This window comes from Octodon degus, unplaced genomic scaffold, assembly GCF_000260255.1.
Source record: "Octodon degus isolate 3935 unplaced genomic scaffold, OctDeg1.0 scaffold00098, whole genome shotgun sequence".
Taxonomy (NCBI): Eukaryota; Metazoa; Chordata; class Mammalia; order Rodentia; family Octodontidae; genus Octodon; species Octodon degus.
In genome coordinates, this window is record NW_004524674.1 from 6,465,419 (window position 1) to 6,482,421 (window position 17,003).

At 50.7% G+C, this 17,003-nt stretch overlaps 1 protein-coding gene across 3 annotated transcripts in view; it reads right to left on the bottom strand.

Moving 5' to 3' along the window:
- Positions 1-17,003, bottom strand: part of Pik3r6 (phosphoinositide-3-kinase regulatory subunit 6) — a 60,334-nt gene that overhangs the window by 19,780 nt on the left and 23,551 nt on the right. For 2 of the 3 annotated variants that reach the window (XM_023723483.1, XM_023723485.1), the window contains exons 3-14: positions 11,551-11,634; positions 10,867-10,958; positions 9,927-9,995; positions 8,989-9,121; positions 8,756-8,825; positions 7,485-7,668; positions 6,710-6,875; positions 5,615-5,701; positions 4,390-4,813; positions 3,981-4,059; positions 3,049-3,171; positions 211-321 (exon numbers count right to left, since the gene is read on the bottom strand). In XM_023723483.1, coding sequence (XP_023579251.1) covers positions 211-321; positions 3,049-3,171; positions 3,981-4,059; positions 4,390-4,813; positions 5,615-5,701; positions 6,710-6,875; positions 7,485-7,668; positions 8,756-8,825; positions 8,989-9,121; positions 9,927-9,995; positions 10,867-10,958; positions 11,551-11,634 — 1,622 coding nt within the window. The remainder of the gene's footprint in view (positions 1-210; positions 322-3,048; positions 3,172-3,980; positions 4,060-4,389; positions 4,814-5,614; positions 5,702-6,709; positions 6,876-7,484; positions 7,669-8,755; positions 8,826-8,988; positions 9,122-9,926; positions 9,996-10,866; positions 10,959-11,550; positions 11,635-17,003) is intronic. The other variant, XM_023723484.1, reaches the window with a different exon arrangement.

Sequence of the window (17,003 nt, forward strand, 5' to 3'; positions counted from 1 at the left end):
TATATATATTTTTTTTTTCAGTACAAAACACTCCTTTATTTATATCCCCCTTTTCTGTTTTGTTTTGGCAGAGATGGGTGTTCCATTGCTGTTAGACAAGCTGTGTTGGGAGAAGTCTTTAAAGAACCTTACATTTTGTTTCTTTAAAAAACTTTTTAAAGGGGTCCATCAGGCTGGCACGGTATTGCCGGGGCCCAGCAGGGGACTTACCTTGACAGTGTAGATCTGGAAATAGATGGGCTGGGTGCCCATGCGCACATAGTAAGTAATGACATCGAGGATGAAGGGGTCCACGGTCCGGGTAGTGTCCAGACAGAGTGGCTGTGAGGGAGAGCAGAGGTATCTTCAGCTGCCTCCCCCAGGCTACTGTGAAAAGCACCTTTTCTTTATGAATTCCCAAGACCCTACAGAGTCCCTGAAGTACAATCCAAGCTGGTACTGCAACGCACCCCAACCTTCCCTGTCCCCTTGATTCCGCTTCCTAGTCAAAGTGTCCTGCTCCAGAGCCCTGTCTCCCCAGAGAATCTGCTGCATTTCAATTCCACGAAGACATACTGAGCACCTGTATGTCTAAGACATTGGGTGCTGGGTTTGGATTGGCCACTCATTAGCCAGGAAACCTGGGGTAAATTATCCAATGCTTTGAGGCCTGAATGTTCTATAGAAGGGAAAAGACGAGGGGGAATCACAAAATCAGATGTCTTTTTCAGTGTCGGTAGCCTCTGGCCCTGTCAATGAACTAATCAGCATGCTGGGTATGTGGCATCCCAACTAGCTGGGAGGCTGATGCAGGAGGATCTCAAGCTTGACACCAGTCTGGGCAACATGGTGAGTTTTCCTCTTAAAGTAAATAAAGAAAGAAATAATAAGCAAACTAACAGGCATTTCTATGTTGTTGGGAATGGACTTAGTGTGTAACATTTGGGGTTTTCAGGCAAACAGAACAGAACATATATTTAGCTAGGATACAAGTTACTGTCTTCTCTGAAATGCCCTGGACCGAAAGTGTTTCTGGTTCAGTTTTTTTTAAAGAGTTTGAAACACATGCTCATAGATAATGAGGTGTCTTGGTGTTGGGGCCCAAGAGTAAACATGAAATTCATTTCTTTCATGTCCCCCCTGTGCACACAGCCCAAAGGCAATTCTACAGGCTATTGTTAGTGCCCCTGTGTTTTGACTGTGACCCGTTACCTATGGCCAGGTGTGGGATTTTTCACTTGTGGCATCTTGTGAGGCTCAGAAGCTTGGTTATAGAATGTTTTAGGTTTTCAGACTAAGGATACCCAGTCTGTATTATTAGACCTGGACAGAAGCTCTGACTGTATCTCAAAGGCAAATTCAGTGAGGTGGCAAGATTTTTTTAAAACATGAGTAAAAGACAATAAATTTTATGTTATATGGAGTTTTTAAGTCACAGTTTTAAAACACCAAAATAAGTAAGGACATATGTACAAATCATCATCTTCTTTTTTCATCAGCAGAATGTTCTACCCTTTGATCTATACTCCGAGAAGGAGACCATTCACGACACCAAGAAGTATTATTAAACAGGAATAATTTACCAAGAAAGGGCCAAAATCTGCAATGAAATAGTTCAATTATACAAGCGGCCTTTCATAAATGAAGAGATGTTTTGTACTTCCAGAGAGGGAAAGTTAGCATGCTAGTGATGCTAATTCTTGGGGCTGGGGAGATGGCTCAGTAGCATAAGTGCTTCCCTGGCAAGCGCAAAGGTCTCAGTTCAATCCCTGGTTCTGCCAAAAAATAAAAAAAAAAAAAAAAAAAAAAAAAGGTAATTCTTTTCTGAATTTCAGTCAGAATCACAATACGCTAAAAATACTATAAAAACAAAACTGGAAATGCAATTCTCAAGCTTATCAGCAAAGACAAAGAAGCATATTCTGAAAAATTGTTTAAAAAGAGTCAGAGTGTAGGTTTATCCTGCCAGATGTTAAAACATAAAAGTATCAATTTATGCAAAACTTCACAGATTATTGAAAGACAATAAGTGCCTAGAAATCAACTCAAGAACGTGTGAGGATTTGCTAAATGACAACAGTAGCATATCAAGGGGATGAGGCTCATGCAGTAAATAGCATTCGGACTACTGGGTAAGCCTTTGGAAACAGAACTCACAGGAGACACTAAAATTAATTCTAGATGGGTCCATTCTTTAAATATTAAAACAGAGGCACCAAAAAGTGAGTAAATTACCAGTGAATATTTAACCTTGGGATGGTGAAGGCTTTCAAACCTGACTCCATAGAGAACAAAAGTGCTTTGCCTGACTAGCAATAAGCATTAAACTCTTTAAGTAAAAAACTATCAGGTAGGGGCCCGGGAGATGGCTCAGTAGAAAAAGCGCTTCTCTGGCAAGCGCAAGGGCCTGAGTTCAATCCCCAGTTCCGCAAAAAAAAAAAAAACAAAAACAAAAACAAAAACCCACAACAACAACAAACTATCAGGTAAATTGCAAAGTGTGTGTGTGTGTGGAGGGGGGTGAAAAGTCTATCACACCTGTGATGGTAAAAAAGGCATAATTCTGAACACACGAAGGCTTTTCCAAGTCAGTTACTTAGAAGTCATCAAACCTAATCTGGAGAACGGGGTGACGGCAAGAGCAGCGCCTGACAGCGAGGGCGCTCACCTGGCTGCACTGCTGGGAGAATGAAATGAGCTTACTCCTTTTCTGTGGTCACTCAGCGCAGTTGCCAGCACATAGTAAGCGCTCAGGAAACACAGAGAAAGAAGTTTAGAAAGCTCACAAAAGAAGGACACCAATGGGCCTAGACACTGGTGAACGTGCTTTGCTTTGCCTTCTCCAAGCAGGAGCCTGGTAAGGGCTCCCAGCAGATCCAAACCACCTGTCACACGAGGCTCCTCTCCTGCCTTCCTTCCTGCCTGTCTGCCTCATCTTACCCTGGGGCCCTGCTGGAGCTGACTCTTGAGGTCCAGTGCAGCCTCCTGCTGCCCCTAACCCCCTCGGATCCTCCTCTGCCAGATTCCAGCCGCTCTCCCCACCCTCCCTCGCACCCCAGCCGCCCCTACCATCTCGGCCAATTTGTGGATGGCGGAGCACAGGGTGTTGACAGTGCTCTCGTACCAAGGATCCGCGCGGCCCAGGAACGTGGCCAGCTCGCCCAGCTCAGGTGGCCTGGAGGCTGTGGGGTCCTGGGGAAAAAGGAGCGGGGCACACAGGCAGGCCCTGCCTGGTCAGCGCCCCCAGGCACCAGGCCTATGCTTGGTGATCACAGCATCTCATTTCTTGGGGCTTCAGTTTCCGCACCATCTGAAGACTGGAAGAGCTTTTGCCAAGGGCCACCCTCTAGGGACACTGAAATACAATCGCCAGCCAGCCATAGTGGGGAGAGACACTATTGCTTTGATTTCACTGCTCCTAGCAGGAAACAAAGTGTGGGGCAGAGAGTGGAACCTGAGGTGTGCACTCTAGCTCCCCCACTAATGAATTTCCACAGCCTGGAACTTCTTTTTCTATGACCCCAGGTATGGGGGGGTGTGCACGTGAGTGTGGGGGGAGAGAGAGGGAGAGAGGGAGAGAGGGAGAGAGGGAGGGAGTGAGAGATGGAGGGAGGGAGGGAGGGAGAGAGAGAGAGAGAGAGAGAGAGAGAGAGAGAGAGAGAGAGATTGAGCCAGAGCCAGAGCCAGAAAGCACTAGCGACCATATAGAGAAGTTTGCAACTAATTTCATTACAAACACAAAACAAAAGCAAGCCGCGGGAAGGTAGCCCGTCAGGGCGTGTGACTGTTACACACAGACTCCTGAGCACCCCCTGGCGGCTTCTAAATCAGAACACTCTCCAGGTCTCTCCCAGCACCATGTAAGGATGATGCATCTGCTCCCTGAGACAAGGAATGCCAGGCTGCAGATGTGTCCCTGCCTTGCATGCCCCTTCTCGGCCAGGCCCCAGCTCCTGCACCCCCTTCCCCACGGTCCCCCTACCTCTCCCCTGTCCAGTCACCTGTGGTGCCAGCACCGGGATGTAATAGAGCTGCAGGCTGAGTCTGGGGGTGAGGCAGAACTTCTGGGTCTCCCGTTTCCTGGCAAAGACAGCGAAACACACTGGGTAAGAGCAGTTGTTTGGTATCAAGCAGGCCTTTGATGTTTGACAATTCACCTCATCTCCCAAAATGTCTGTTAGCTCGTCTATGGGATGGGCACACTGTGACCCTGTTGGAGTGGTCATGAGGTTGCACTGGGCACAGCACTCGGTGCCAGCCACTAACCTGGCAGACGTGCCACGCAGTGCTCTTCTCTAGGCCCACCCTGGCCTGTCCCCTGACCCTTTGTGGCTCCTTTCTGATCCTTCACCACCTCACACCAAACCCCAGGACTAACCCAGCTCCCCCCCGGCCTGCTCAGGTCCTTACCTGAGTTTGTGGTAGGCCTGGGCCAGACGCCCTAGCATCCTGTCATCACCCAGCACCAGCACCCGGGCCGTGTGCACCCGGGACACCCCGGGAAGCAGCTCTCCATCCCCGCTAGGCCTGCCTGTTCTGCGGTGTAGCCCCGGGGGCCCATCCCAGCTGCCAGGCATGGAGAAATCTGGGGGCCATACACGCTTCTTGATGCCCCCTTTGCGTTGCAGCCCAGCTCGCTCCATCTCAGGGCTGCTGGGGATGAGGAGTTCATCAGCCCCCAAAGGCAGGTCCCGCTCGATCCCGCTGTCTGTGGACAGCATGGACACCCGGGCCAAGTCCCGGTCTGGCCCCAGGCCTTGCAGATCCAAGGCCTCCAAGTCAGCACTGAGGCGCAGCTGGGATTGTGGGTGCAGGAAGAGCACCAGCTCCTTCCCTGGGACAGGAGAAGAGGGCACCATCAGCATGGCAGGGCCTCTCCATGGCCATCAGACCCCTTTCCCCCAGATGGGAGCCTGCACATGCCTACCACCTCTTGCCAGCAAATACATTAGTGGCCACAGAATCCAGCACAAAAGAAATCAACTTAACCTAGCCCCTCAGCCTGCAGCTGACCCTGAGCCCTCCCAACCTCTCATGCTCTCACCTTCCTCCAGAGCACAGACACCAAGTGGAAGATGCTGGGCTTTGCTAATCACGTGTGCTTTATCACAGGTGAGAAAAGTGAGTCCCAGAGGGAGAGCCACGTCCACCTCGTGTGACCCAGTGGACAACAGGAAAGGCCAGCACTTGAGCCCAGTTCCCTGATCCAGCATTCCCACCATGACCTCTGTGCTCACCCTCCTTCTTCCTGGAGGAGAGCCACAGGAGAAGAAGGGTGGGGACAAGGGCCGGACCCCAAAGTGGAGGGGATGCGTCAGGCTACTGGGTGTCTCTGGGTCTCCCCAGCTCTGGGAACCCTGATGCTTTGAGCTTTGTGCTTGCCTCCCTCTTGGCATCATGGTGCCCTTATGGCAGGATCTGGCCACACAAGACCACTGGAAATACACTGAGCCATCCCAACAGAAAGAACGTGGAGTTCACACATGCAACGACATGGGAAAAAGCAGGTGACACTGACAGCCCCACAGACACATGAACACACAAACACACACACACACACACACACACACACACACACACACACACTGCAGTTTGCATCCTGCTGCCCTGGGAGGTCAGAGGTAAGGGCACATACAGAGCTGCTCCTGGTCAGTCCACAGGTGGAAGGTGATGTAGGGGCTGGGCAGGGGGATGCTTGGTGGCCGGTCCTGGAGAGTGTCACCTGCAGAAGGGAGCAGGCTGTGGGGACCACGAGAGGAGTGCTGTGTGCTGTTCCTCTGAGCCCTCCTTTTCCCCATGCAGTCCTGTGTAGGTGCCCAGAGGGTGGCAGGGACCTTCTCTGGCCTTATAGAGTCTGTCTTTCCTCTCTGTCACCATTGGCTCATCCAGGCCCCAATCTGCCCAAGGAGGCACCTCGTTGCCACCCGCTGTCAACCCTGCCCTGTCGCCAGTGCTGTAGCCCACCGGCTGGTTTTCCAGGTGTTCTTTAAGCATTCTACCCAGATCGAGACAGAAACAGAAAAGACCTGCTTTTCTCAGGCCACTTCCGGTTATTGTATGCTTCTATTCCACACTGCAGAGCCCTCATCGCATTGGCGACAACATGCAGAGGGCAGCAGGAAGCCTGGGCGACCAGGGTGACAGTAGAGCCAACCTCTCCCATTGTCCTGACTGAGCATTTTTGGATTTCCCCGTCCACAGGGAGCTTCACCTCAGCACAGTATAGCTTCAGCTACAAATGTGCAAACAGGCAAATGCGGAACACAAGCCCGAGACGCCGCATATAGATGATGAGTCATTTACTACTAGACCCTCTCTAGCGGATCTTCTGGTCACCGCAGCCCCGGGCTATGGTAGCGGAGTGATGAAGAGCTTCTGCCCGGATTGGAAGCTTGGTTCTGCTCATCACTAGCTGAGTGATTTTAGGCAAGATTTTAAACTTCTTTCTCACTCAGTTTCTTCTTCCGTAAAAGACGGGTGGTAATAGTTTTAATCTTGTAAATTTACTGTGAAGATCATCTGATTTATGAAAAGTGCTCAGAAGAGTTATTGGGGTGGAGCACGTGCTCCACAGGTGACAGGCCACATTAGTCACCTCCTTAGCCCCTCCTGCAGACTCGCAGGCTCTAGGTAGACACAACGCTGCTCTCTGGCGCCCCCTGCGGTCCGCTGTCCCAGCCGGGCTCTTCTTGCGGGGCTCCCCACCCCCGCCCCGCCACCCGACACTTACTGCCGCAGCGCCCCTTAGCTGCCACCGCCGGTCCCAGCAGCGAGTAGTAAATCTCCTCCAGCCTCTCAAGGTGCTCAGCGCGGCTCGGATTGGCCTCGTCTGCCATCTGCTCCACTGCAGTCACCACGGCATGGAAGTAGTACTCCAGGACGCGGCGGGAGCTGGCCTGCGGGAAGGAGGGAACAGCCTGAGTCCGGACCCAGCACACGCCCACCCCACCTCTTACGCCACACCCCGTCTCTTCTCAGCAGACCCAGGGCTTCAGCACCCGGCGTCCTGGACCTGCTCCTGTCCTGCCACAGCTACTGTCCCATGCAGCCTGCATCCGGGGTCCCTGTGCCTCTCACCCTCTCACCCTGTATTAGGAGGAGGTGGCCTGGAAGGGTTTAAAAAGGGACCTAGCAGTAAAAGGAAGAATAGGCCAACGAAATGGTCCAAGATGTAGGAAAAAATTTCAGATGGAACACAGCAAGAAGGGCAATCACCCGCTGTGTTTTAATGAGCAAAGCAGGGCTCGAGTTAGGGGCTCCACCAGGGCCAGACTAGCAGAACCCTCCGAACTGCACCTTCCTTCCTCTCTGAGCGCCCGACCCTTGCTGTAGTGGCAGCCTCGTTGCTGAGTCTAGCGGCTCCAGATCGGGGCCATCATTCAACCCAGCGGTTCTTATAATGCGCTGTTAAGTAACTTGAAGTGTTTATTATGTACGGAGGAGGGCAAGGTGATGAGAGACAGAAGCAGGAAGAGGACAGTGAGTGGCTGGAGGGCGTGAGCTACCTGCAGCTTCCTGTGCAGGGCACTGGGGTGGCAGGCCTCCCCCAGAGCTGCCTGAAGGGCGTGGGAGACCACGTGGCGCATGCAGGCCTCGGGCGTCTGCTGCTCCTGGGCTGCCTCGATCTCCAGTAGCAGGGCACTGCACACTGAGGGAGACACCAGCTCAGGATCCACGAAGAGGAACACTCTGTGGGCGGGAGAAGGGGTGGTGGCGATAGGGAGTCCTGGGTGGGTGGGTGGGGCTACAGCAGATTAGAGCATGCGCAGCCCTTCTAGGGGGCGGAACTAGTCCCTTTGGCTACCTCCCACTATCTCCGCACAGGAAAGCTGGCCTGGTCCCGCGTCCAGGGGCCTTCCAACCTACATCCTTTTCCCTCCCATCCTTCTCCCTCCAGCATCCTTGTCCAGCGGCCCTGTCACCTGGACAGACCTTAATCTATCCTGCCACGAACGGAGCTCTGAACGCTGAGTGCAATCCCGCTTCTCTCAGTATCCCCATCACACCAGAAAACCAACCTCACCCATCCTGTCCTTCTCTCAGGTGTCACCCCACTTCTCCAGCACTAGTTCCTCTGGGTCCCCTTTAAGCCTCCCCGCACCCTCCTAAATGCAGCTCCCCGAGCCTCAACTCGAGCTGTGTCTCACAAGACCAAATCAGAGGTGACACCTGGGAAAGGAGGACAGTTCCATCACCGGTCTCTCCAACACGAACAACGAACCTCCCTCTCTTGCCCCTACTTCTATTTTATTGGGCCGGCTGGCATACACAGATGAAAGTCCTGAGACTTCATCATGTGACTTTGGCCACAGACCCCTGCGCTGTGGATATTCTGAGTCATCTCCGGCCACCTGTCTGGTTTGATGCTGTACTGTGGCCAAGGGTGGGATGGAGGTACAAGAATAGAACTGCAGAGCTGGGTGCACTGATGCACACCCATAATCCCAGTGTTAAGGAGCCTCACTGTGAGCCCAAGGGCAGCGTGGACCACTACAGGGTGAAACCCTGTCTCAAAAAAACCAAAAAAAGATCTGCAGAGCTGTACCAGGGCCATGCTCTGAGAGCAGTCTGTCCTTCAGAAGTCTCTGGAAAAAGATGTGGCCTGAGCCCCCTAGAACTGTGCGAGAGAATCTCTACTGCTGGTAATGTGTCGTGGCTGCAAAGCTCTGCTCTGGCTCTTCTCAGTTCAGCCTCCTCTTTTGTCCTCCTACCAGTGAGCAAACAGTCTCCAACCCCTCTTGGAGGCGAAGGCAACAAGTGTTCCATGGCTACTCACCTCTCCTGGTAGGGATACACATCACTCATCAAGTTTTGCTCTGCAAGGACCATCCTCTGGTACAGCGTTCCTGCAAACCAGTCCACGTCAGCCAATAAGTCTTGGTCTCCAACTCCCTTCCTCCACCTTCCCATGGAAGGTGCTGAGACCCTGGAGCTCACTGGCATTCTGGAGAAGAGGGCCAGACCTTGGGTGGTGCTGGGAGCTCAGGATGCCCACCCAGGAGCTCTCACCTGGGACCGCTATCTCCGTTTTCAGCCTTATGGCGCAGTCCAAAGCCACAGTGCAGTAGGGGGTGGGCAGGGTCAATAACCTGGTGCAGAAGGCGTAGGTTTTATGGTAGAGCTCTTCCGTGATGCCTGTGGCCTGGGTGAGATGGAGAAGTCAGGGCACACCGAGCCCTAGTTAGGAAGGGTCCTGGGTGGGATGGAGGTGGGAAGAGAAGAGGAAGCCTGGGCCGGCAGATGCACTTGGCTCACGTTTCGCTCTCACACTGGCACCTTCCAGCCCCTTCTCCTGCACCAGGAGCCCTCCCTTGGACACCCCACTCCAGCTCAGCAAAATAGGAATTTGTCACACGGAATTCTGCCACCCAGTCAACTGCCCTTTCAATACTCTGGCTCTGTCTGCAGTGTGTCCCTGCAGTTCTCCAGGATTGGAATGTGGGGGTGCTCTTTAGTGTTATCGCTCCTTACTGACAGAGAAAGCCCCACAACAGCCTGGAGGTGCCCCCACTTCCTTTCCCTTCTTCATCATCGTGCCTGTGGTCTCTGCTGGAGCCAAGACCTGTCCTCACTGCAGGGGCTGCACAGCCCCTGCTGGTCTTGCTGCTCCTCACCTTCTTCACTGCTCACTCCCCTTTACCGTGGCTCCCCATTACTCCCCCTAGACATTAACAGATGCTCTTCATCCTGTCTCCTCCTCCCCCTGTGGGCCCAGTGGTGTTCACATATGAACAGGCCCACGGCCTCATCAGGCTTTCGGGCTCTCCCCACGTGCTTCCCACTGCCTTTCCAGTTTTATCTCTGAGTAGGATGAGGTGAGCTGGTGTTTGCACATCGTTGTGCAACAGGCAGTCCCAGACTTTCTTTAGGCTGTCCTAGCGGAGATGAAGTGTCTACTAAGAGAACAGCGGTCACCACAAGCATCCTGACCCCTGGCCCCAGCTTACCTTAGTGAGCACGTACATCAGGGTGTGCAGCAGGGGAATGATGACGTGCCGGAGGTCCTCGTTCTCTGCCTGGAAGATAGGGTGATCCGGGACACTGATGCGGGTTGGGTCAGGGCTAGGGTGAGGGCGGCACCAGGGCCTCCTAGCTGGAGGTGGTTAGGGTTGGAGCTGGGCCAAGAGGGGGCCGCAGGCAGCTTTCTGCTCGGCCAGGGCTCCAGTCTGCCCTGGACAGAGCATGAGTGTGAAGAGTAGGAGTGTGTGGGGTTCCTTCTGAGTGTGTGGGGGTTGTAGGAAACTGTGGGGGGTGACTTTGACTCAGGGAAGGGGTTGAAAGAAAAGTGACAACCAAGTCCCCAGCTTGGAGCTTTCCTTAAATGCAGTGTTTCCCAGTCACAGGAGGTGAAGTGGTCTGTCTGGAGGATAACTTTTGGTGCTACAAGTATAATTATGAAAAATTAGAATGGTTGTATGTACGTTTAGAGGCCCTTTCTGTTTCTGATGAGTGATATGGTTTTCTATTCATGGCTATGATATGGCCTGCCTGCCTGCCTGCTTGCTTTCTTCTTTCTTTCTTTCTTCTTTCTTTCTTTCTTCTTTCTTTCTTTCTTTCTTTCTTTCTTTCTTTCTTTCTTTCTTTCTTTCTTCTTTCTTTCTTGTCTTTTTGAGACAAGGTCTCACTCTGCAGTTCAGGCTGACCTTGAACTCACTTTGTAACCCAGGTTGGCCTCATTTCTTTCTGAAATATGTTAACTCAAAGTGCTAGAAGTTGATGCACAGAAACCATTACTTAGGTGAAGGTCTAGCTAGGAGGGAGACGTGTATGGCAGAAATCAAGCAGATGACCACATATGACACAGCCACCAGGATGGAGCCCCAACCCAGTGAGCCCCCCTAGCCTCTCATCACCACCTCTCACTACCCCTTAAGCCAGAGCACCCACCTTCTCCAGCTCTCTGAGCAGAATTCGGACTAGTGCTGGGTTCTTCCCAGGGTCTCGCTCTACCTTCTTGTGCAGGGACCATCTCCACATGCCTGGCCAGGAGAAAGCACAGCCCAGAAGGACCAGGCATGGGGGAAGGGCTCTTAGAGGAAAGCCTCTGGGTGAGACCCCAAGGCTGGGCCCAAGACCACGACTGTGCAGCCATGTCCAACCCCACGGTCACCTGGGGCTCCAGTGGGCTCTTTCCCAGTAAGATTATTCTGATCCTCAGCCCTGTTGACAGTGTGTTCCCAAGGCAGAAGGAAGGGAAGGGAGACACTGTGGGGACAGGTGTGTGTATGAGGAGCGCAGAGCAGCAGTGCTTGCAGATGTTAGCCAGCTGCCCTGGGGTGGTTCTGCAGGCCAGACAGGACTGTTGTTTGGAAGTGGAGTTGGAGAAGGTGGTTAAGAAAGAGGGTGCCAAGTCCCCTGTGTCTCTGCCATGGCTGCTCGGAAGGTTCAACCACGGAGCTGAGAGGACTTCCTGGCTCGCAGGCTTAGGGGTTTCTTCCAGGAAGGGGCTGGCCTGGAAGGTTCTCTCTCACCCATGAACTGAGGCTTGTCTTTGCCTTAATGAGAGGACAGGGCTGGAAGGGTGGGACAAGGGCCTTGGGAAGCAATTGTCACCCGCCCGCCAACGCTTACCCTGGTTGCTCTGCAGGGCTGGGGCCTGAGCACTGAGCTCCCGGAGCACAGCGTGCACACTCCTCTGAAGGTCCAGTTCTGCATCTGGAGAGAGAACAAGGGGGACTGGATGCTCAGCTTGCCTGCCCCACCCCCACCCACCTCCACTCCCCTGACAATGGTTTTAGTGCTTCTATGAACCTCAAAGTATGTCCCAAGGTAGTGAACCTAGAACTGGCGGCTGGCATGCTAGTCAGAACTGAAGACTATTTTCACCAGAGCATTTTCCTGTGTTCTTTGTAAAAACAGCATTTCCTAAAGTGGGGATGTATGGAAGTACCTTCCCCTTCCAAGGTCCCATGATAAGAAGTAGAAAATTCCAGGAGTAAATAATTCATAGGTTTTAAATTGCTTGTCATCCTAAGTAGCAGAATGAAACCCCACACTGTCCTGCTCTATCCTGCCAGGAATATGAATCATCCCTTTGTCCAGCGTATCCATACTGTATACATTACCCACCCATCATTAGTCACTTAGTAACTGCCTACATTGTCAGGTCAACTATCACAGCATAGCAGCGCTTGTGTTTAAGCAATCCTTAGTTTATATAATGATGGCCCCAAAGCACTGGAGTTACCAGGGCATGAAGATACAGACAGGCTAAATCTGGTTTCTGTGTGGCAAAGCTATAGGGCATATAGGAAAAGCTATAGGACATATACAAACAAACGTGGAATGTCTTGAGGGTTCAGTACTCTCTGTGGCTTTAGGGATCCATATACTCCCCATGGGTAAAGGGAGACTGCTGTGTATAAAGAGATACATGAGACAGCTTTAGGTGGCATACAAACTATCCTGAAATTTGAATAGTTATGCATTTTACAAACTGTGAGCTAAATAAACCTTTCCTCCCTTAACTTCTGGGCGTTGGGTATTTTGTCTCAGCAACAGGAAAAGTAACTAAGGCAACCAGTTCCTCAGTCTAAACACGATACTAGAATTCAGCCTATTGAAAGAAACATAGCCTGCCCTGCTTCCAGCAAGCACTTTGTGGGGTCAGGTTGGCAAGAACTACTCCTCTTGCTGTTACATCTGAGGAGGTCCTCAGGCTCTGCCACCTCACTCTGCTCAGGGCTGTGTGTCCTCAGCTGTCCTTTTCTCTCATTCCTGGAGTTCAGCTGACTTTCTGCCCCCTTCCAGGCTACCCTTGAATAAAGTTTTTCTTGCCATTCTTTTTTAAAATTTTTTTTCGGTACCAGGGATTGAACCCAGGATCCTGTGCTTGCCAGGCAAGCATTTATTCTACTGAGCCATCTCCCTGGCCCATTTCCTGCCATTTTGACAGAGGATAGGATGGTCTTTCCCTTGACAGTGTATGATGATGTAGTGGAACTCAAAGGCAGCACAAGAATATGCAACTGATGTTTAGAAAATGAACCACCTCACGGATTCTCACTCCCGGGAGTTTAGGTGACCCTGTACCCTGCCGTTGCTCTGTGACCTCTGTCTGCGTAGAGCCAAGCTTATCAGCAGCACAGCGCAGAGGACTCCAAGGTGCCTCCAAGAGACATCATTCTGATGGTCAAAGTAGGTCAGAGGTCCCCTAACCACAATGCTGGCCCTGTCTGGTCTTCCCACCAGGGGAAGACTTTTCCCTCCAGCACCACTTCCCTTTCTCCTGTACTGGGGTGCAGCCTGCCTCCCTGACAGGAAGCTCGCCCTCGCATCACTCTCCTCTCTTTCTGCCCTGCCTGTATTTCCTTGAGTATGTCCTTGCACATCGAATCTTGCGTTGATGTCTGCTTCTCGGAGAATGGAGAGCAAGACAGGAAACCCGGGGAACGCGCCCCGCACAGTACATTCCTTTTTGCAATGAACTCCAACCAAGAGTTTGTCTCTACAGGCGAGTGTGCAGTCTCCAGTCACCAGACGAATCACACGCCTCTGGGCTTCCCTTTCTGACTTGGCGGTCAGGAAACTTACAGCCAGACTGAACCCCAACCTCAAAAATCAGCTTATCTCAAAGCATAGGAAACTCTTCTTGGCTCCTCTTTGGGGCTCCAGCTTTGTGCTCAGTTTGCTGTAGAATTTAAACACCTCAGATTCTTTTGGAAGGAAATAGAATAAAAACTACAAATTTCAAAATCAGCAGGTTACAAGCCAAGAGCTAAACTTTTGTTTCGGCCGAGTGTCCCTATGGGCTCACCAAGCGGTCCTTTCACAACTCTAGGATGAGTTGGTGCAAAGCCTCATGGGCCTTCCTAGTGTTTCTAAACCCTGTTTTCCTCCTAGCTTTCATTCGCTCCCTTTGAGACATTTGTCACTGCCAGGGTGTGGTCCTGAGTCTCCTCTAGGCTAAGACCGGGCAGGGTGTTGCAGCCACATATGCCCAGCTGCCCATTCTGCTGGGTAAGGCAGCATCTCCTCAAGCTGGTAAACACATCATTTCGCTTGGCATGGAGGCTGTCACTATCTGTCTTTCCATCTACCCATTTCAACCTTACATAAAGATTTAAAAAGTTAATTTAGGCTGAATTATTTAGAAATTAATTGGTATTATGTCTTCCTTCCTTCCATCTCTTCTTTCGTACCTCCCTCCTTCTCTCCCTCCCTCCAATTTTTCTCCTCCTTTTCCTTCTCTCACTGTGGACTATACTGGAAGACCTAAAACTGCAATAACTGGTTTCCTCTCTTCCTCTTGAGTAGAAGGGCAGCTGAGCCTTTGCTTTCTGAGTCCCTTGTTCCCCTGCTTTGCAAGGGGAATTATGTTTTTACATTTCAGAGAAAAATGGAGAAGTTGCCAGTAGCCCTAGGAGACAATGCAAATAAAGTTTGTTTTTGAAAATCTGGGCAGCTGGAACAAACTCTCTATCTTTGTTTCACATCTGGCTTGGGGACATGTTTTGTTTGGGCTGAGTAGGATCTTTAAAAAAAAGAATCAACTGCCAATACTTATGAATCAGGAGATTTGGCACTAAAGTTTGGATGTCTGGCATTTCTTGCAGGTCTGAGAATCAATTAACACTGGGCTTGCATGGGACTGTCTGACCTGGGATCGTCAGCAGGGCCTGGCGAGCAGCTGTCCCCCTGAGGTGGGCACAGTTTCTCTAATTCTTCGTGGTGCTTGTTCTCTTGAGTTCACTCATGCACTCTCTCTAGCTGGCTCCTGCAGGCATGTGAGTTCAAGATCCCCAGTGGGCTGGTTAGATCAATATGCTGGATTCTCCAAAGAGGGTGAGAATGAGGCTGATGCTTTTAAGTTAAAGGGTGGCAGGTTAGGTTCTTTTTTATTTTTTATTTATTTATTTTTTAAATATTTTTTTTAACATTTATTTATTTATTGTGTGTGTGTGTGTGTGTGTGTGTGTGTGTGTGTGTGGCCAGCTCAGCCCACCAGGGGGCGGGGCTGGCTGGCATGTGGTGCTGGGGGATCGAACTGCGGTCCCTGTGCTTTCCCAAGCTTGTTCCAAGTAGGTGCTTTAGACCACTGAGCCATCTCACCAGCCCCAGGTTAGGTTCTTTGAGACTGTGAGGGCACAGGGTTGCAGGTTCCCGGTTCCAGGGGATGGCGAGGACCAGGGCCAGCTGGCATGTAGCTTATGGGTGATGGCAGAGGTTGGATGAGAGTAACTAATTACTCAATCTGTGTCTCTGGTGTCATGGCAAATTCTACCAGGCCACTTTCATCAAGGTACAACAGTGTCTACCAGGAAAGCTCCCATCTGCCTCCAGAGCCTGCGTACCTGGCCAGCCAGTGGAGGCTGCGGCCAAGTGGGCAGAAGACTCCACAAGCCCAGGGCCCCTCACAGCTGCCATGTAGTAGGAGGTACCCAAGTGGATGGCGCTGGAATTCACAGTGATCTTGGAAAACGAAGCTTAAAGTAGATTTGATTTGATTAAGCAAAAGAAAAACAATGGGGCATTTCTTGAGCCTCAAGTACTTTATCTCAATGTAGTTCATATATACCATTGACTTAGAAGGGTCCAAACCAAATGATGCCATTATTATCATTTTCCCCTTTATCCAGTAATACAAGGTAGTACTTTATGTATTACGAGTAACATTTGAATAGCACGCGACAGAGATTGTCTTATAGATGTCACAAGAAAATGCTGTATGTCCATCAAATCAACTTCACTATATCATGGGGAGACAGGAAGACTACATTTCCCAGACTCTTCTGGACTTACAGAGGAGCCATGTGACGAGTTCTGGCCAATGAAATGTGGTAGACGTTCACAGACCTGGCCACAAAATTCTCTGCACTGCTCTCAGTAACTGCTCCCATTCCACAGTGACTTTGGAGGACACATGTTGCATATGAGGGTGTCACAGGAAGGAGAAAAAAAACTTTAGATCCTGAATGACTACTTAAAACCCAGATTAGTCTTGATATGGGTACAAATGAGTATTTGTTGTGCTATGCCACTGGTATTTGGGGTCTTTTGTTACAGCAGCTGGCATTCTCTAGCTGACTCATGACCCTCCCTCCAGTGTATAGTCCATATGCTTCTGAAAATAGTCCTGTGAGATCGGTGGGACAAACACTGCTCTCCCCATTTTATGGATTCCAGGTCTAGAGCCCTTATCCGCACCCTGTTTTGGCTGGCCAATTGTTGAAAATCATCCCTAGAGGGAGCCAGGAGCTTCTATTCCCATTTCAGAGATGGGGAACTGAGGCTCAGAGAGGATGTGTGCTCTATTCAAGGCCCCAGACCTGCTGGAAGCAGAGCTTCTAGGTCAAGCACTCTTCTGTGAAAGCTGCCCTTTTACTTGGGACAATTTGCCTGCTTACTGGGAAAAGACCGAAGAGGACATGCCCAGGTGAAACTGCGCAGCTGGAGCATGAGTTGGAGAAGTGGGCTGCCTGATGAAGGGTCTGAAGCACAGGTTCCAGCTCTCAGAATGTATTGTTACAGCTAGAGACAACGGGGGGGGGAGAGAGAGAGAGAGAGAGAGAGAGAACTATCCCAACCACATAGGACGCTGATAATTACGGGTCTGTGCCTCGATTCCAGACCTTTCAAATCAGTCTCAGGACTTGGCATCACAGTCTGTGTCCCTTGAGGAGTGATCTGGGACTTGCTGTGTGACTATTAGCTGATACACATTTGGGGGAGCATCATCTGTCCTTGTGCCGGGGTGACACAGAGTCTAGACTCTGAAATCAGTCTCCTGGGGTCGCAGCTACCTACTAGTTGTGTGCAAATTATGTAGCCGGTCTGAGACTTAGTTTTCCTTCCATGAAAATAAGATAGAAGGAAGATTTGTACTAATAGTGTGTGGACAGGATATCATGTCTGCATCTTGTACTATGAATAACCACTATGAAGACAACAACACACAATGTATTAATTAATGAAACTACTAATAGGTTTTGAAACTGTCTCATTGGTATTTGTTTCTTAATAAAATTAATCAATGGAATACCCTTCTCTGACACAATTAAACAAAAAAAGGGGATACAAATGAA